General features: G+C 52.3%; 1 protein-coding gene and 1 non-coding gene across 2 annotated transcripts; one reads left to right on the top strand and one right to left on the bottom strand.

Moving 5' to 3' along the window:
* The first annotated feature begins 1,321 nt into the window (after nucleotides 1–1,321).
* Nucleotides 1,322–16,469, top strand: LOC119097315 (uncharacterized). Its single transcript, XM_037220362.1, has 18 exons — nucleotides 1,322–1,400; nucleotides 1,784–1,923; nucleotides 2,303–2,465; nucleotides 3,805–3,942; nucleotides 4,553–4,590; nucleotides 5,486–5,612; nucleotides 6,610–6,858; nucleotides 7,753–7,880; nucleotides 8,348–8,477; nucleotides 9,240–9,452; nucleotides 10,135–10,243; nucleotides 10,507–10,720; nucleotides 12,215–12,367; nucleotides 12,877–12,992; nucleotides 13,489–13,745; nucleotides 14,164–14,501; nucleotides 15,297–15,658; nucleotides 16,448–16,469. The coding sequence occupies exons 1-18, from the start codon at nucleotides 1,322–1,324 to the stop codon at nucleotides 16,467–16,469; spliced, it is 2,976 nt and encodes a 991-aa protein (XP_037076257.1).
* Nucleotides 5,323–5,395, bottom strand: TRNAF-GAA (transfer RNA phenylalanine (anticodon GAA)). The gene has a single exon. It is a non-coding gene; the product is annotated as a tRNA-Phe (tRNA).
* Nucleotides 16,470–20,743: the final 4,274 nt, after the last annotated feature.

Here is a 20,743-nt window from a genome sequence, read left to right as displayed (position 1 = left end):
CTGGATTGTAGTCGTTCAGTTGATGTATGCGAACAAGCTCCTCATTTCTCATAAATTTTGATGCTGATTTTTACAAAATATCCGGCACGTTGAGACGAGTTATAATTTTTTGTGGTTATAACGCCCCGAATTTGTGCTCTGCGTTTGTCCGATAGGTGCACTTGCGGAATGGCTCACCCTAATGTCACGTTAGTCACGTTATTGTCTGTGACTCAAGTTACACTGCGAAATTCCTTTCACTGAATGTTATTCGATCAACTGCATAGTACCTTAGGCCCTGGGATCCAGTTGTGAGCAATTCAGGCATCAATTGCACCTACTTGGTAAACTTACCTTGTTTGCATCAACAAGTGCGCTAAGTAAGCTAAGTAAGCGATCTCGAGAAAGCGACACCGTTCCCTGCCGTCAGCTGCAGCTTCTCCGTCTGTCAGCGGCTTCGGAAGTCAGCCTCTGGTGTCAACCGCGTACCGGTCGGGCCGCTGGCTGTGACGCTGGCCCGCGCCGCCGCACCACCGGCTGTGACGCTGGCCCGCGCCGCCGCATCACCGGCTGTGACGCTGGCCCGCGCCGCCGCACCACCGGCTGTGACGCTGGCCCGCGCCGCCGCATTCACCGGCTGTGACGCTGGCCCGCGCCGCCGCACCAACGGCTGTGACGCTGGCCCGCTCCGCCGCACCACCGGCTGTGACGCTGGCCCGCCCTGCCACACCACCGGCTGTGACGCTGGCCCGCGCCGCCGCACCACCGGCTGTGACGCTGGCCCGCGCCGCCGCACCACCGGCTGTGACGCTGGCCCGCGCTGCCGCACCACCGGCTGTGACGCTGGCCCGCCCTACCACACCACGGGCTGTGACGCTGGCCTGCGCCGCCACACCACCGGCTGTGACGCTGGCCCGCGCCGCCGCACCACCGGCTGTGACGCTGGCCCGCGCCGCCGCACCACTGGCCGCCGGTCAGCGATGGTTGCGATCGCCCGGCTGCGGCCCACGTCGCCCGCACAGACACCTCGGCCCGACCTGACCACGCCCCGCTCCCGGCTGACGAGACGGTGTGAACGCGAAGACAGTGACGCCCTCAGACTCGACCTGAGTGACTGCTGCTGACGGTGTGGGATGCGGGTCTGGCTGTACTTAAGTGTGATATATGAGTCTGGCTGTACTTGGGTGTGAGATGTGGGTCTGGCTGTACTGGGGTGTGGGATGCGTTGAATGAAGGAGGCGTGTGGTCTCTCGAACCTCCATCCCCCCCCCCCAAAAAAATCTCTTACCTCATGAATGTTGTCGCGTGACCGGAGTCAAACGCGGAAGCTAACGCTGTGCGCATGCGCGTAGCCCCTGTTGCAGGCTCCGTTCCGGTGGAGATTTCAACTGTTATCAGGCTTCCTCCTCCGCCGTCTGTCGGTACGTTAACCAGCTGGTGTGCATATCCTTGCCGTCGGTGCCGTCCGGAGGCTCTCGAATCTGCACAACTCCTTGCGCATAAATGGCGTTAAAGATGCTGTTGTGGCCCCGGTGGAAATGGTCAGCCGCTGGCCAGGGAGCGGACGCTAATGACAAACGAGCTGCATCAATTATTCATCGTTCTGTGACCTTCATCGGTCAGCCACCGTCAATAATGACAATAAAATGATGGAAAATAACATGATCGACGATGATATGAACGCCAATAATATGATCGCCTATCATTTGACCGCGACGCACAGCGGCAAGGCCAAGCGGTGCCCCTGAACTAGGTGGCGCTGCACATGACTATGTCCTGAATCACCGAGCCGGTGCTGCCTCAGACGTGACGTACCCGGGCACGACCGACTACTTCTGGGGCACGATCGAGCAGAACACGACGGCGGTGCCGGCCGGAGGCTCCTTCAGCACTGGCGGCGGACCGTTCGGGTTTCTCACCTCTGTCATCCTGCCGGGCGACTCCGTACGTGCGCAGAGTTTGGGGGGGGGAGGGGGGGGGGGGGGTGACGGCGGCTGTCAGCGGGACGGCTGGTGAGGCTCCGGGTCCGTGCAGGCATTGCACGGACGAGAGCTGGCAGCAGATGTTGTGACCATCTTTGGGGCCAGGTTGTCGTGGGGGGCGTAATGAGCTGTATATCACGTTCAAATGAGAGTGGTTTTTGTGTGGTTTGGTTTAAGGCTAAACAGTTTAAGGCAGTTCTCTACATGACGGTCATGTCATAGCCTAGTACTTTGATCTGCATATTTTGTATCAATGTTGCATTTACCTTCAATGCAGTGCACTCCTCACTTGCCACGACGCTTTTCAAGCTGTTGGTCGATGCTCGCCTTTCCGTCTGCAGTGTATGGCGCACAAGGGCTTTGCCAAGCCTGGAGATACGTGCGTCTCCGACCCGGCCACCTGTGAGGAAGGCCTGTCCTTCAGTCTGTGGGAGAAGACCATCTACGTTGAAGATGTGTTCGCCGACCGGGAGAGTCTGCAGCTCCGTTACCTTCTCAGCACAGGTAACGAGCGGCGGGCATGGAACTTATTTACAAAGCTTGCTGCTTGTCCACTCAGCCTGGCATCAGAAGTAACGCAATCCCAGGGCAAGAATCCTGTTTAAATCGCGCGGCGTATGTCACCAGTCACATTATGGCAATAGTCGTTTGCTCATTACATGACATTAAAAATGCGTTTTTCTCGGAAGATTGCGTGGCTCTTTTTGATTTAGGAAACATCTGGAAAGTTGAGTGTAACAAAAACAGGGTCTTTCACTCACAGAGCCCGACAACATTCGTCGAATTTCATTCTGACACTTCCGTTACCACAGCTCCCAAAGCTGCCTTGTTTTATCACTAGATGTCACTACTGTATATGCATGGCCAAATGATACGTCGCAACCCAACGGTAGCGTGTACATTGGCTTGCCCAATTTTTTTTTACGTCACTGGTGCTACGAAATGTATTTTGGCTATGTGCGCAGAGCCTGAGGCAAATCTTAATTCATATGGTTTGTTCCTTTTCTTCGCCGCCTGGTGCTTACGCTACATTTTCAGCAAAGCTTTGCCTTAACATAGATGCTCTGAAACCCCGGTACACAGCACGACGCGAGGTAATAGAATTGTGCCTAGTTGCCTCAAGACGCAAAGATGCAAATCCTTAGAACAAGCATGGGAATGCATCAGATGTTCCTCATTTTGGGGGCAGGCAGTCGCTCTTTCGATTTCCATTGTTGTTGTTTCATAAAGCTTGAAATCGAAAATAGTCCATTGGTCGGCTTAGCCTACGGGACCAAACGTAATTCACGCGGCACACGGATATGAGATGATGTTAGTGGCCACTGAAGAAGCTCGAAGCGTGGCGATTATCGTGTTTTGATGCATGAATCGACATCCCTCAAGTTATAGTATGGCTTTGTCCGGAGAAGAGATTCCATTGACGCTAATGTCTCGATGAACGAACCTGTCAACAGAGCCGAAGAAATCCATCGGTATCCCGTTGCGTAAATTGTCGTTTCTACCTTATCTGTAAGAAGTGCTTTCCATGAAATGTTGGGATGATTTAAAGTCCTTTTGAGAAATTTGTGGTAAAAATGATTTGATGCGATCTCATTCATCGTTTTGTCCGTGCGAAAATGACTTTTCTTACGCAAATATGTTGTCATAAAACTACTAGCTGCAGCTCGCGCGATGCTAATGTATGGTTGCTGATCGTTGAATAGCGTTTGCAAATATTTAACAGCCTGTATTTATGATCAACAAAGCTAGACATTAAGCTATATCTAGCTTAACAACTAGCTTTGGGTTCCCTATCGGCGGAACCCTATCGTAATAACCCATGTCCACATGCTGTGCTCTTCAGGCGGCGACATCAAGGGCTCTCCTGGTATAGCAGTTTACCTTCAGGGCATGTACTTGGGGGCGCTTGTGTCGACTGGGAGCAAATACTGGCTCGTAGAGACTGTCGGCCTGCTGCCAAACAACACGTGGAATAATATTGGTAAGTGCCTACGCATGGCGTCCCTTTTGAAGTGAGTTTTACATTTGTTAGTCGGGAATGGTTGTCACACCGCCTACACGCAAGGGCACGATGTAAAACTTGTGCGCATTCTGGGCTCCAAGGACAGGATAAATGTAGTTATGAGATCATTGTGTGAAAGACTACCCAAGTAATTTAAGCACACGGGACATCCTTAGAATTCGAACTCCCAAAATCCTGCGAAGTGTGTGCACCGCAAGACAAAAACAATTAAATATGTGTCGCATGAATAAGACAGTAGCACTAGCCTTATTTCTCGGAAAAACCAGGAGAATGGACGTCCTTGAACTGAACAGCACTGAACTAAACAACTTGCGTGTCGCACGACATCAAACGTACGTAAGCTGCGCGCGGTTATCACGAAAGTCAACGCCAATATCGAAGCCACTCCTTATGCTGGTGGTTGCGCCGGTAGTACACGAAGCAACGCAATATCGAAAGCCGCTCTTATGATGGTGGTTAAGTAACTATCGCTAACTGGCATCATGTTAATAGGGGCTGATGATAACGATACCAGTTGCAACCTATGCTGACGACAGTGCCGACTGCAAACAACCTCCTCACTTGGCAGGAATCCGATGGAGGCCGCCCTCCACGGACGGCGGGGAGGTTTGGTCGGCCTGGAGCTTTACCTGAACCAGAAGGTTGCTTGCAGGACCATACAACGGCGTTACGCCCGTCAGCCTGCCAAACGGCCCGTCGACCCCCGAGCTCAGGTGAGCGAGCCTGAGGCCGCGGTGGCTGGACTCAGGGGGGGGGGGGAGGAGGGGGGCTGAGGGATGAGCCACTACTCAGAAGCCGCGTTGGTGAGGCAGGCGCCTACCGACGGCCCCTCTCTGGCCGGGTTGTGCAATGTATGCTTCGTGGTTAAATGCGAGTGGGTGTTTGGTGCGAGTGGGTGTTTCAACCACTTTGTACTGTCTATATGCAACGTGCATTGAAATCAGTGTCTGTTTCTTCCGTCACCGCAGCCGTCGTTACATACAGCAGAAATAGTCGAGTAAGACACCCCGATCTCCCATCCCCAAAGGTTGGCACGTTCTCTCAGTCGTGTGGTGTCACACCTTTATGAAGACACATGTCTCCTTACACACCCACGTTGCGCTCGCTTGTTGATCAAAACTAGTTGACTTCAGGTCGATTCCCCCAAGTTCGGCTCAGAAATGCAAACGGCTGGGTTTTCTGGGAAACGAGTATCTTCACGAATCTGCCGTGTCAGGCGCCGCGGGAATGGGTCAGACTGAGGGGAGATTAGGAGTTCCTAAGGAGAGATCATGGGCGACTTGACTCGCTTTTGAAGCGTTGTTGAAAGGCACATGTGGTGGAGTAAAACCACGCGCCTGCCGAAACCCGGGATCGAACCAGGGACATTTAGATCTTCAGTCTAACGCTCTCCCAACTGAGCTATTTCGGCCGCTGGCGTCCACCGAAGTGACGGAAAAAATCCACCTTTAAAAAGAGCATTGCGTCTGGCCGTGTCTGACTGGTCTCGTCTCCCTGACAGGTGGGCTGTCACAAGGCCTCGGGTGACGCCGACTACCGGCACTTCTGTCCCTGCGAGTTTGACGAGATCGCCATGTGGAAGAGGGCGCTTCTCGCCAACGAGTCCATGTTCTTCCTGGGTGGCTTCGGTGAGCCTTGCACAGCTGGAGAGCTCAGCGAGCGTGTTCATGAGGCATAGGACAATCTTGTGTGTTAATTGCACTCCACTCCGGACTATGCTGTCGAAGATGTATGCGTTTATATAGACTGTTACGCATGACATGTAGACTGTGCACATCTCATGCTGTATGTCCTAGCCTACACCCGTGGCTGTACCTCCCGAATCGTATGTGCCTCCGGATTGTACGATCTTAAGACGTAAAAGCATGGAGCTCGCTTAGGTAGCGCTCGGCGAGTGCCAGCTATGTTACCTCGAGGGCCAGGCAAGGGTCTTCAAAAGCCCCCCCCCCCCCCATTTGTTTCCTAGCTGAGCCAGAATTCCAAAACAAAGATCCATCCAGAAAAGCAACGATGTACGGTTTGCTTGCTTTAGGCCAGCCAGTTCCCGCCCAAGTCTTATTGACCTAAGCGTTTCGGAACTAGTGCAAAGGCGTGACATTCCGGCGCGTAAAGCTTTTCTGATCATATAGGCAGAATATAATTCAGAGCAAGCGAAATATCCAGATATAACCCAAAGTTAAATAAGGTAACTGCAGGTCATTTATCTCGTCATAGCTTAAAACAGATATTTGACCAATCGGAAGTGGCCCAAGTGCTTGGAAACCACCATCAAACGTTCGTTTCGTTGAAGATTATTAGAAACCATCGACTGCCATGAAGAAGCACGAACACAACATTTGCCACAAAAGAGAGGCTCGACCTCCCTTCACAGATGACGTCATAATCCAGTTTACTGACCTGGAATCATTTCCTGCAGAACGCGCATTGAATGCATCAGCATCCACTCCAAATGTGACGGCGTTATTGTCTGGTATCTAAAAAAGTATTGTAAGCCCATCCACCTGGCTTATGTCCCACGCACCACCAACCCCATGAATCTGGCCAGACACTGACAGCCATGCATCACATGACATGACAGCCAAACTCCACCGCAGCCATGCATCACAGAAGTGGTCACGATTTCAGAGGCCAACTTTTCGAAGGTGTCGGCCGCCGAGTTTGCCGACATGCTGGTCGACGTCGACCTCACTGACCCCGACCAGCAGTCGGTGGCCGTGACGCTCGTTAAAAAGATGGCGGACGCGCCGGAAGAGGAGACGAAGGACGAGCTTGGGCTTGGGAGCCCGTCGACCGCCGAAAGCGAGCAGGAGACTGAGGAAGAAGAGGAAGAGGAGGAGCCGGAGGGAACGACCTCGCCTGCGCAGTCAGCTTCAGGTTTGTGCAAACCTAAGCAAGGATAAGCACACGTGTAATGTTTAGAATACACTCTGCCTAAAATTAAATCGTGAACATTCGTGGGTACGTGTGTAGGATATAGCATTGATGGTGACCTTTCTAAAGGATAGAGACGAGGTTTCAGTATCACAGATGGGACATTGTTCTCAATTGGTACGTCAGTATTTACACAACGTTTGGCTAGCTTCCCGCCGTCAGGCGTCATCGAGCACTGAGGTCTGCATGCTGGTTGGCTTTAAGCCATGCACTCGTTACAGCCTAAACACTCTTCCTGGAACTGGTGGGATTCGAACCAGGGTCCTCTTATTGCGAGTGCTCCATCAACACAATTGCGCTTTCCGGTTATCTTGGCTGATAAAGTACTGGACGCGCAATAAGAACACGCTGGTTTGAATCCCAGCGATTCAAAGGAGTAAATGCAGGCTGAGATGCGGACGTGGCTGGAAGACAGGCATCGTCCATTCCTTCTTAGTACTCAATAACACCTGATGACGGCCGGAGAGCTAGCCGGTGGAAACGTGTGCATAAAGCCACACCAGACGGGGACGATGGTCCGAGCATGACCCCATCTGTGGGTGATTGCGTTCATCACTGCTGCCTCGGCAGTCTGCATCCACTCTTCCATTGGGATGTGAGGGACGAGACCCGCTCCAAGCTGCTGCTATTCTCGACATGTGGCTAATCGGCCGGAATGCTCTCACCTCATGCCAGTTTAAGATCAGTACACCATTGAAGCCTCAGGAAGAACTTTTGCAGGCTGAGCTTTTAGTATATGGTCCGTCCATTGGTCAGATGCAGCAGAGATCGGCCTGTTACTTCATAGACGTCACGTGGCGTGTTATGTCGCTAGACTGACTGTTCGCGTGCCAATAGGTGGGGCTCCGGCGGCCAGCAAGTCCGAGATCCAGCAGATGCAGGTGCTGGCCGGTATGGTGTTTACAATGACGGAGTCCGAGAATATCAAGCCGAACCAGACGAAGGAGGAGTTGGACTCATTCCTGGTGAGTGATGTGTCAGCTGTGTGTGTTGGCACACGTACGTTTACTAGCGCTAGTGCTTGGTGACACACCACAGGTACTCGCATTTGGAATTTTTTTAGTCTTCTCCTTGTCTTGTCTTCTCTCTTCGCGGTTGCATGTAAAAGTTGTCAAAGGAATTCAACCGTCAATTGTGCAAACTAGCCTGGTGTGCCGTGTCTGTTAGTGGTTGAAGTGGCCATCGCTGATGTCCAATTAACCAATGATGTGCAAAAGTCGTAAAATTGAAAATCTTAACATTTGTCTCCGGCCCACACTCGACGACGGTTCAATGTAGGGATGTCGATCAGGTCCGGGACATTGGCACAGCACAACATTTTGAATGTTTTCGCAACACGGTGAACGATGAAATGATAACATCACCGTGTAATTGAAAATAGCCACTCGTGTGGATAACAATCATATGTTCTTATACCCGTTACGTTGGCCAGAATCTTCTCAGTCTGGCATCGAAGCTTCTGGAAGAGGAGAACGCCGCTAAATGGAACGGGATAGAAATGAAGAACGACAGGAAGAAACCCGATCCCAAAAACCCTAAAAAGAAGATCGTGAGAGACAGAGGTGAGCGGCACGAAGCTATCCCCTTTTTTGGTATATGTTGGCGCGAACTCCTTTAAATTGGTTAAGTGAAATAGTCGTTCTGTCGTGGAAAGTAGGTATCGGAGCTAAGAGCATGTTTTGTTTTCAGTCATCACACCCACATATCTTATACTATACGACTGTGGAGCAGCTCTTTTAGAGCTGTGCGGGTCATGGTAAGAGTGAATGTGATGACCCCGTCCGCTGCCAAGCGTCTTCGTCTTGGCGCCTTGTTTTCGTGCCCAAAACTTCGCCTTCGCTTCTTGTGCTTCCGACTATTGGACTGTACTATGGAGCATCACCGTTAGTTTGCAAATGGGCGTTAGACCGTGCTGTCATCATCACATTGTCCGACTTGTTCCGTCTCCCACCTGTTATCTTCGCCGTCTAATTAATGTTCGCGCCACGCAGTGTTTCGGCTCTGGAAGAAAGAATTATCTTTGCTAACCAAACAGACTTGTTTCGGTAGTGATTCTGTCCTTTTGTGCATTATTGCGCCTCTCTTTAACGGGGTGTGGGGGGGGGGGGGCGAGACACATGGTATCGCCCCATCCCCAAATACCACCCGTCGGACCCAATGCCTCCCGCTCTCCAGCTGGTGGCGGTGGCAGCCCAGCTTCTGCTCGCGCCCACGTTCCCTTCTCCCAGCCGGCGGCGGCGGCGGTCAAGTCTCTGCCCCCTTCAGCCGGCGACTTTGGCGTTTTAACTTTTACTTACGCTATCCCCCCTCTCCCGCCCCGGCAGAGGCGGTCGACATGGTCAACCGGCTGGAGGAGTGGGCCATGGAATCGGTGGCAAACGTCGTGTCCGACAACAGCAGCGACACGGATCTGCTAGTGCACAAGCGAACCGACAACGTGGACCTGTACGTGCAGCAGAACAGCTTGGACGCCTTCCGGCGTCGCCAGGTGGCGCTCTTTCCCAGTGACCAGGTCCGGCGGCTGGACAGCATTGAAGGTGGGCCGCGGGTGGTGGCAGCATGCCAGCGTCGGGTCGCTGACGTCATGGGGTCGGGAGGGAGTTTGCGGGGTCCGGGGGAAGGGGGCTGCTGCTTGCGGGCTGGTAGGGAACGGTCAGGTGTGGGTCTTGGATCTGTTGTATCAGAGGTCGAGAAGTAAGACGAATACACATTTTATGGCTGAATTCGTCCAGGGAATGCCGGGAAATCGGTCAATATTGTTGCGGCATTTTGGTTCTTAACATAAATATACATATATATATATATATATATATATATATATATATATATATATATATATATATATATATATATACATGGTTTGGTGAGCAGGCTATGCCGTATACACATATAAGTATGCTCTTGGAAACTTTGTTCTGTAACTGCTGATTATAACGCCAATATCGCCCACAATGAGCAGCGACGAATCGGACTATATCAATGGGATGTGTTACCAACGATGCGTGATAGCAGGATCCAGTCTTCGCTCTTGAACGGGATGCATCACTCCATTTGGCAATGCGTTGGACTCTAAGCAAAACTGGGCCACAACAACAGTCCATCACATTATTTCCCCACATCACGATGTCGAGCTTGAGCACTTTGACGTACCGTAACCCTTATGTGACCCCTGTGACCTGTGCGATGGTGGTCTGACCCCGTGCGGCGGTGCACCGGCAGTGCCGACTGTGGTATTCCGAAAGCCAGGCTGTGACGAGGCCACCATCAGCACCGTATTCACCAAGTACGACAGCTACGGCGCCGTGTCACCCAAGCGCTTCATGCGGCGGTGAGTTCAGTCAGTGGGCTGCCGGCAGTGGAAGCCCCCCGTCGCGATCGCCTTCAGAGCGTCTGTCAACTGTGCAGCGGCAGGTCCTGTCGTGCTCACGCCAGCATCGCACGTATGCACCCAACTCCCAGCGTGGGCAAGGCTCGGCGCCAGATCCTCTTCTAAACTCGCACCGTCGGTGTGGACTGACGCGCCGCTGACCGCACGGGGCGCCGGCATCGCCGCCAGGGCAGTGACGGGCCTCCTGTCGTCGCCCGTTGCAGGCAGTTCAAGACGCGGCAGGCCCAGTACCTGGACATCGATAGCGCGGTGCTGTCGCTGCGCGTGAAGACGCTGCGGGGTCAGGCGGAGGTGGACGAGTGCCTGCCGACGATCGATGACTTCCGTAGCTCGCCGGTCCGCGCCACGCTCGGCCACAAGCAGCCTAAGCAGACCCTGCGGCAGCCGCTCTTCCACGAGGACGAGATCGTCAGTGACGTGAGTGCTCGCCGCCGTCGCCGCCGCGCTGCTCTGGTGTATTCGGGGCGGACTATTGCCGGCGTGTGATGCGTTTAACCTAGGTTCGTTCGGAGTGCTCTGTGGTTTAGCCCTCACCCGGTCATAGGGGGAGGGTTAGCTAACCCCGTGATCTTGCGGTGTCTCCCATACTGATTCGCGGTGTCGATCGAACCTTGGTTTGTCGTGTTTGGAACTTGCTCACACCTGGACATACACTCCTATTGTTATTATGCCACATCGCTCACCCGTGACCTCGTTCTCAAAGCCCGCACTGCGAAATACGGAAACCGGGGGTCCACACGCCATTCTCCGATTTGTGTGCGCCAGAAATTCTTTGTCATGGCTCTGAATGCGCATTACTCCTATTACCCGTGCATCTTCAATGCTCATAAGTTTTTCACAGGCTGGTGGAGGTCAATGTCATATCTGGATAAATATTTAAGTGGATGTAGAGCTGGCTCACGCAATCTTTATGCGACAGAACGGATGCTAAGTACGAGGCCGTTGATGGTGAAAGTCATGGGAAAACATGGAGAAACGTCGGGCGACCCTACAGTAGCCATTAAAGGAAGCCGAGACATTGTAACCTCAAGTTCATTTGAGCATATGATAAGCCTCGTAGACACGGCAAAAGTGTAATTCACCTTGTTTGACCTGAGCTGACCGGTTAACTACAAGACATAATACGGAATAATCCTTGGAAAAATTATAAAACTGGTAAAACGAGAAGCAGTTGTTTCCCCCACCTCCATTATCGCGCATCGGCTGCGGAGCAAGGGGTCGTACCGACCTCCCTATACTGTGGAGGGCAGGGAAACCGGCACAGGTATTGAGGGTAATCTCTTGCCTCGTAATGGTAATCTCTTGCTCTCTTGCACAGGTATCGAGGGTAATCTCTCTCACAGGTAATATCTTGCCTCGTCACTGGCGTGACGAGGCAAGAGATTGGCGTAGTAATGTGCGTTTTTTGCTGGCAAGTTCCATACAGGCTTTTTGCAGACACCGCAAAATTACCTCAACGCTGCTGCTGTGCTTTGTGACTGTATCTATCCGAAAGTGTATCATGTTTTGCTCGCGTCTCGATGATGCCCACCCGTTTGTCGTGTTTCGCTCCCGTCTTGATGGTGGTCGCCCGTTTGTCGTGTCCCGCTCCCGTCTCGATGGTGGCCACCCGTTTGTCGTGTTCCGTTCCCGGTCACCTGTTTGTCGTGTTCCGTTCACGTCTCGATGGTGCCTACCCGTTTGTCGTGTTCGCTCGCGTCTCGATGATGCCCACCCGTTTGTCGTGTTTCGCTCCCGTCTTGATGGTGGTCACCCGTTTGTCGTGTCCCGCTCCCGTCTCGATGGTGGCCACCCGTTTGTCGTGTTCCGTTCCCGGTCACCTGTTTGTCGTGTCCCGCTCCCGTCTCGATGGCGCCTACCCGTTTGTCGTGTTCGCTCCCGTCTCGATGATGCCCGCCTGTTTGTCGACAGGTGCTCCGACGCCACTGCGTCTGGTGGAACGAGGGCAGCATGCGGGGGCTTGGCGCCTGGGACCCCACCGGATGTGTCGTCCTCGAGAGTGATGACTTCTTCACCAAGTGCGCGTGCAAAGCGCTCGGCCAGTACGCCGTGGTCGCCGAGAAGGTGCGTCCCTCACCATTTCCCTTCCCCTCCCTCAGGGCATGACGAGTCATTCAAACTTCTTTCGTGTCTTTTGAATGGCGCTCGTTAGTTTGTTAAGCAGTGTAAATTTTGGCGTAATACGTTGTTTCTAAAACGTGTCATTAAAACGTGTATCTTGTTTGTCAACGTAAATTAGAATGTTCTCCTGTTCATATCGACAAGACGGAAGTAACAGCCTTATTCCTGGAGAAAACCAGGAAAATGGAGGTATAGATACGTTCTCCTGATAGACCTCCTGGTTTTTCTCCGAGGAATAGGGCTACTACCACCGTCTTATCTATGCGAATGTCCTTGCAAATTCACTGTACAACTTCCCCCTTTTATATCATCGTCATTACCCACGGTAGTTAAGTTGGCTAACACTTAGCAGGTGGTCTCCATGCACATTGATCGGTCAGGGGCTTCCATGTCGTGACATGCAGGTTTCAGCGCGATGTGGCTTTTCTGTTGACAACATCGTGGGCCGTCAGGTTGAACCGAAAATTGTCGACATCGACAACACATGGCTGATCCTCATCAAGACTGTCTTCCACACGATATCGATAGCCCTGCTCCTGGTGTATGCAGTCCTGGTGTTCAAATCCGAGTAAGTTATGGCAGGCTGGCATAATTACAAAGCTTTGGCTTTGTCGCAATAGGCGATCAATGCCATGTGGTGTCTGGTAATGCAAGTGATGGATAAGAATGCTCCTATCGATGTATTATATTTCCATAAGCTTGGGCGACGTAAGCTATGTCTAGATGTAAACGTTTTATGTGTCGTGTATGGCGATAGAAACGCTTAGTGTCAGAGTGACAGCGGCCACAACATACCGGCTTACAGAGTGTGTATTAAAGCCAATTGTAGGTGAGGCTTCAACGAGCGGAAGAATCACTTTTGATTCAACCTGCTGCCTTCCCAAATCGATATCACCTGCAATTTCGTCTCGCGTTGAGTCGCTCCCAGCTGCAGCTCACGTCGTCCTGCAGGCACCGCGCCACCGGAACACCCCACACTCCCACACGCACACGCACGCGTGCGTCGCCTCGCGTCCCGCGCGGCCCTGCCTCCCCGCCTGACCGGCGCGCCGCGCCGTCCACAGCCAGCTGTGGGAGATGTTCCACCAGATGCGGATGACGACGGCGCTGCTCCTGCTGGCCGGTGCCTTCTTCATGTGCATGTCGGACCTGGACTCCGTGCGCGCCGACCGCCACCACTGCACCACCATCGCCGCCTTCCTGCAGTTGTGCTACCTGGCCGTCGGGGTGATGGTCGCGTGCGAGGGCTACGCCTGCTTCCGCGCGCTGACGGTCGGCGTGGTGGGCGGCAAGCTGCGCTCCTACCTCTGCATATCCTTCGGTCAGTGACGCTCGGACGCCGCTCCTGATGGTCGGCCGAGGTCTGTTAGGTTTGCCAACGGCAGGCTTGTATGGGAGTGGCAAAAATTGGGTCAAACTTGCGTGTGTTGGTTTGTGGAGGTGCTGATCGCTTTGAATACATTGTTATGGTTAGGTAGTATTTGTGAGTGCATTATCTAACAAATGCACAGTGTCTGCCAACAGTCAATGCAATCACAGGAGCTAATCATAATCTTTTAGAAACAAGACTCAACATGACAAGACTCCGTATACGGTCACACACAAACAAGACTCTGTATCACCACCAGCAGGGCTAAATTCGGGGTAGAATCCCATGGCCAACCTCCGACATTGCGGCACGGCCGTCAGACGCGGCCGACTGGTGAGGCGCGCCCTGACCTCTGACCTCGCCCCGGCAGGTGTGTCGCTGATCTCACTGGGCTACGCGCTGGCCACCGAGTCCCACCGCTACGGCGACGACCCGCAGTGCATGATGGGCTGGGAGACGGACGTCAAGCTCATCTTCTTCTCGCCCATGATGCTGTGCTTGGTGTTCATCGCGCTGTCGGTGGTGCTCATCATGTGCAACATGGGTACGCCGCAGCTGCGCAAGGAGAACATCATCGTCGACCAGGAGTCGGTGTGCATTGGCTACAACTTCTTCTCCTTCTACTTCATGGCGACTTGGGTGGCCGGTCTGCTGGCCTACGTCAGGCTGGATGCTGAAGGTCTGCCCAGCTTCTACCCCCTGTTCCAGGCGAGTGTGCAGTCAACACCCGCTGCTGCGCTCCCTCACTCGGGTGTGCAAGGGCCACGTTTTTTGAGGTTCCTACTTGGATAAGATAAAGCAGATAAGGATGAAGACTGACCTTGGTGACAACAATGTTGAAAGAAATATATTATAAGTCATGAATCGAATGTGATCAATACCGGGCAGCTGAGCCCATCAACTATTTGGCACTGTGCTGTAATGGACTTAAGGTAAGCGACCTCAGCTTACCTTAAGTCCTCACACTTTACGCTCAGGCTACCCACCTTCCAATGTTTCGCAGGTGTTTTGATTGCCAAAGTAAATAAGTAAGCATACATTTTCATTGATATAACATGACGCAACGGCTTTGAATGCTACTAGTTCAGAAGTTCCAGATACTGAATTCGCGTGGTAACAGCAAGCCTTTTTTCGGTTTTTCGTGCGGTAACAACAAGCCACCCACTTTGCATGGGTGTCGTAAGAAGAGCGATGGCTAGGGTAGTGATTTGCCCCATGTAGTAGTCTACGTGCAAGCTCCACATCACCTTTAGAATAATCTGACGCCCTCGTTAGCCTGATGCACTGCTCAATAATGTACCGCCTCGTCCAAGTCTACTCAATTGAGACCCGCCCCCCCCCCCCTCTGTCCCCCTCATCCTCACCTCCAATGTACCTCTCCAAGTGTGCAAACAGTAATCAGGCGTGCGTCCAAGGACGCACTCGGATGTGAAGCGAAACGCTTTCTCCCCATCACGCCTGCTATCGACCTGATCTTGCGCTGACCCCGTTATCCACCGGCAGTTCATGAACGCGGCCTGCGGCATGGTCTTCTTCATCTGCCAGGGCATGCTGTCGCGTCGCTTCCGCATGATCATCACGTGCCGCGGCCACGAGCGACGCCGCATGCTCGTCGCCTACACCGTGCACGAGGACGAGTCGGACGTCACCGAGTCGCGCGAGACATCCGACGACGAGTCGGACTCACAGGACGACGGCGAGTCGGACGTCTCGGACTGCGGCCCCGAGTCGGGCCGGGCCGGGTCGCCCGCCGCGCCCGACTCGCAGCCGAAGCCAGAGGCGCTGTCACAACTGAGAGATGAGCAGCAGCCGGAGCCGGATGCGCACCCGGAACCGGAGCCAGAGCCGGAACAGGAGGCGCAGCCGCAACCGGAGCCGGAGCCGGAGCCGGAGCCGGAGCTGGAGCAAGGGGCGCAGCCGGAGCCGGAGCCGGAGCCACACCCGCAACCGGGCGACGGCGATGAGCCAGCGACGCCAGACGGCGCGGCGGGGGACGAGACGGGCCATGCATGAGCGAGCCGCGCGCCGCGGGGCGCCTAAAAACGAGATGACGTCAACTGTGTTGGACTAACTGCCCATATGGAGACCTACGGAATGAAATTGGACTTGAGCCGGTATGCTGCGATGTGTTCTCTTTTATGGCGTTCCGTGCAATACTTTTTCGAGTGACTGCCACGACTGCTGCGTTTGAAATGTAAAAAAAACACGTGCCATGTTAACCTGAATTCAGAGGAGGACTGAAAGCAAAGGCAATACTGTTTCGTCTTGTTTCTTATCTCATGTACCTGGTGACAAAACTCATCCAAATACATTTCGAGCATTCGGTAGACAGTGGTGAAGGGGGTTTTAGCTCAACTATTCACGAAGCTTTTTTCAGGGAGGCCTAATATCTTACCATTACGTTCTGTCTTTTTAGAAACCTACGTCCACCCCATGGGCATGAGCACTTCTGGCACAGCGAGCACAAAGCCCCAGTAAGTTTTTGTTTTCATTGGGCTCTTGCTGTAATCACAATCATCCGATCACTCAAAACAGTACCACAACGCATCCATGGACTCAATAAGCTTCGGTGTGCAGGCACATCCCAGTCCACTACAAAGCAACGGAGTACGGAGTACCCAGACTGCACGACAGGCTACCTCATCCGCTGACAGCTTCGCTACCAGCGGCCAGTAGGGCAACGCTCCTGCCAGCTCCTAGGGCATGAACTCATCAAATCGGTGCAGGTGGGGGAGTTTTACAGCACTGTGGGAAGTTGCAAACGTGGAACAACAGTGTGGGACAAGCGGCTCGGAAATAGACGAACGGCAAGAAACGGGTGCTATCGACAGTCTGATCAGATAACAGTGCGAAGGCACCACCACAAGACAACAGCAGTCATTGGCTGGGGGCATCTGCTCACTGTCCATGTGAGTGGAAACGTTCCGAGGATGTGATCGTATGTCAACTTCAGCGAAACGGTTCACGACGTTTCATTTAAGACCGTCCCCGGTGTTAAATTCAGTTGAAATACTGGGTATTTCAACTGAATTGGGTATTGTAAGTTGCTAAGTGCCTTTGCGAAGAGCATAACGCAGGAAAATAAGACAGGAGTAATGGTCTTATTCGTCGGACAAAAACCAGGAGAATGGAGATGTAGATGCGTTGATATTTTGACAACGTGCTTTTATCGGAACGAATAGCACAAGTGAAGTCGCTTCTGTGAAAGCTATTACCGTTGTTTTAAAAAAGGTATTGGGAGCAAAGTCGGCTTCGCGGCTAAGAGTAACCATTTTAGGGCATGCCGGCGCTGTTTCGTGGCTTATCTGGAGATGCCATAACGGAGTTAATGTCAGAATTCCGTTTTGATGCGATAGCGTGCCCTTCAACCGTTATGGGATTCGGGCGCGGATCCTGGAATTTCCCCGGGCGATGTTTCCTTCAGAAAGAGCATTCTGTGCCGTGGGACCCCGAGAACATACGATAGACACACAATCTGCTCACTCCGCTGTACTACGTGCTGTACGTCGTGTTTTATATATATATATATATATATATATATATATATATATATGTATAACATCTGCATGGCTCTTTCTCCTGGACATGTTTATTTATTGAATGCGTACTAAACTTACTTTACGGGAACTAGCGGTTTTGTCGAATCATCGAACATGTATGAAAAGTTTTTCACCGCATGCAACAGAAACAAATGCACCTGCAAACGCACGCGCACACACCTGCCAACTGCTGCCAGTACAAAACAATCGTCAGATTTTGTATTTTATCCAGTAGAATCCTCAACAGCGTCTCATTCAATGCTGGGGTGCAGTCCGTAAGATGTTTTGCAAAGGTACGCGCACAATTCGGGATAATTTTAGTTGTGCTATGCGACACGATGCCATTGTGACAGCACGATATGTACACGATGTTGTCGTGGCAGCACGATATGTACACGATGCTATTGTGGCAGCATTACGTGTACACGATGCCACTGTGGCAGCACAATGTATACACGATGTCATCATGACAGCACGATGCATACACGATGCCATTGTGGCAGCACGATGTGTACACGATGCCATCGTGGCAGCACGATATGCACACAATGCCATTGTGGCAGTACTCTCGGCCGGCAAGTTCTATCGCTCATCGGCTGCCTTGATCATTTTCAAGTCACCCCTTGTTTCTGCACTAGTACCTTTTGACGGCCTGTCCGGTTTTTTTTTTTTTGTCTGACGGCTTCACGGCTTTGTTTTTTTATTCAAGATGGCTGGTGGCCAGACTGGTAAAATCGAGACGAAAAAATAGCGGTGGAATGTGATGCTTGCTCCGAACGTTGCCATCTTAGAACTTCGCAGCAACTTGTCCCTTGGCAATTGAAATAAAAAGTTGTAAACTTGCCCTGAGTGTTTCACAGGAATACAACGCTATCCATTGCGTTCAGTGGATAGTGTTAACAAAGGGTTGTTGGTTGGCAGCACAGCCCACTTATCGGACTCGTTTATATATGTTATTTGGTCGATTCGCCGACATTGTCTCATGTAATGCTGGTGGTTATGGAGACATGGCGACTTGCAAAGTTACAACGTCCAATCTAAACGGCGTTTGCTAACTGCGTTTGCCATGACGGCGTTTTGCTAACTGCAGCCTGCCTGCACGCATTTTTGGCCAGATTAAGGCCTCCTGGGAAAAAATGTTCAGGCTACACTCAAAAGTGCGACTGTTTGCGGTCGCTAACGCTGGTGTAGGACTATCAGCAGCTGTTGCAACGCATTCGTCTGATCCGGCTTTCATTTTATTCGGTCGACCATTTGACACTGTCTTACCCGATGCTGGAAGGCCGGCGGCACCGGTGGTTTGCAAATTTACGGCGCCTAATTTAAGATGCTTTTAGCCCAGCGCGGCCGGAGCGACTACACGCATACGATGTCACTCTCGGGGCAATATCGGTGGGCAATGAAAATCGTTCATAGGCCGACATGAACCTTTTTAAACAACTCATCCATTGACAGCTCATTCAGAAACTGCTGCCCAACTGCAAGTACAGTGATGTCAAGAATATGATGGTCTGTTGAGAATGCTTATAATCGTGCGGGAAGCGGGCAACTGTAATCATTGCATGACACTAGTATAAGGCTATGAACTCCCTGTAGAACACACTTGTCGGATTCTGCATTCTATTTTGCAGTCGACCACCAGAGAGCGTCTCATTCAACACTTGTGTGCCGCCCGCGCCTGCGGTTGTTAAAAAAGACGCCGGATTTACAGTACTGTTAGTTGCATCGGCGGGTGAAGTTCGGTGCAACCGATGTTTATGTCGGAGCACTGTCGGTCGGCAAAGTAAATCGTTAATTTTTTCGTCACTGCCGGTCGGCAATACCTTTTTTGTTCGAATCACCCCTCGACGCTATAATGTTTACTGCAGGCGTCAGCACGAAAAGTGATAGCCAGAATATGGCGATACGGTAAAAATACTTACTTTCGGGGGTGGAGAGTAAGACTACGTGCATTGGATAACACTGGTATGCCTATCAGCTGCCCGTACCACACACTCTGTCGGATTCTCGTTTCCATCACATTTGGTCATGTCTTCCGTAAGCGTCTAATTTAGTGCCGTCGTGCCATCCTCGCCAGCAACTCACAGAGTTACGGCGGCCGATTTAAAATGATTTGAGCTGTCCTTGGTGGATGTACGCCTGTCCATAAGATGTCATTTTCGGAGCACACACAGCTGGTGGTTTAAATCGTTCATCGGCCGACACGGTCTTTTTTTGCTTCAAAGCCCCCTCCACGGCGCTTTGTTAACTTCAACTGTTCTTCCCACAGCGTGAAAGCCAGATTTCGGCGACTCAAGAAAAGAAGATCAGCATTGCGCGAGAAGAGTGCAACTGTGTGCACTCGATAGCATAATGTGTGCACTGGCAGCGATGACGGCAGCAGCGACAGCAGCAGCGGCGGCGCGACGCTCGTGCTGCCGACACGACGGCGCGCAGCTGGGCTAGCAGGCCATGCTGAGTCAGCAGCGCCTGGTCTGTAGTCGCCGCCATCCCGTCGGTTTGACCGGCCGTGGTCAATCTGAGCGGCGGTGAACGGCGAGGATATGGTCGAATGGGCAGCCAGATGTGCTGAGCTGTTTTGGTCGGCTATTGATTGGCTTCATCTCGTGGGTGCGGATTGATATACTTCGGAGAATATAGGGTCGGGGTGCGAAGCAGAACACGGGAAGGAGAGAGGTGATTGGGCTGCGATAGCTTCCGGCGGTTGGCTCCGGCTGACCATGTTGGCGGTCAGTCGGTGAGCCAACCGCCCAGCCCGCGTCGGTCTGGTTGCTGGGGTCACCCGACGGTCTCTGGGACGAATAATCTCACATGATAATCAAATTACCCCCTAATCTAAGCATTGCTGGTAATCGGCGCGAAGCTCGTGACGCGCTGGTCTCCTGGTCGAGCACGGCTGTACCGCAGGGCCGTGTCCAGCTACCCGGTTGGTGGTGTTCTGTCTGGAAACAGGTGCCGTTTCGCTCAGAAGACGGCGCGTCTCTGTCGCAGGTCAGGCTCAGCGTTTCTTAATTAATTAGCTGAGAAGCCAGGCAAACGTCGGTCTGATCGCTTGGGTCATCCGACGGTCTCTAGGACGAATAATCTCACATGATAATCTAATCACCTCCTAATCAGACCTGCAGCTTTGGGCACGAAAGACACTGAATGTGTTCTGTCAGTATGGGAGAATATCTTCCAGCGTTCTTTTGGAAGTCTTGCACTGCTATTTGCAGCATTGCACTAATGTTTGCAGCAAATTGCTGCAGATAGCAATGCAATCCTTTCGATGTGATGGAACTACATGATGGCTCAAATCAATGATAGGGTCCCTCAGATAAAGACAAATGTGCGGAGAAAATATTACTCCTGCCAGAAAATATTCCTTATCATACAAGCGAACATTAAGCCATACATATTCAGCGATTCGTA

Source organism: Pollicipes pollicipes, unplaced genomic scaffold (assembly GCF_011947565.3).
Source record: "Pollicipes pollicipes isolate AB1234 unplaced genomic scaffold, Ppol_2.1 Scaffold_4295;HRSCAF=5057_pilon_pilon_pilon, whole genome shotgun sequence".
In the NCBI taxonomy this organism is placed as follows: domain Eukaryota; kingdom Metazoa; phylum Arthropoda; class Thecostraca; order Pollicipedomorpha; family Pollicipedidae; genus Pollicipes; species Pollicipes pollicipes.
Note: the sequence above shows the minus strand (reverse complement) of the source record. Positions and strands in the feature narration are given on the sequence as shown.

Bases quoted from the DNA above. Each gene is read 5' to 3' on its own strand.
- LOC119097315 (XM_037220362.1), top strand. From the start codon at position 1,322: ATGCGCGTAGCCCCTGTTGCAGGCTCCGTTCCGGTGGAGATTTCAACT. The intron at 1,924-2,302 runs GTACGTGCGCAG...TTCCGTCTGCAG, and splicing joins TCATCCTGCCGGGCGACTCC to TGTATGGCGCACAAGGGCTT. The intron at 2,466-3,804 runs GTAACGAGCGGC...TGTGCTCTTCAG, and splicing joins CCGTTACCTTCTCAGCACAG to GCGGCGACATCAAGGGCTCT.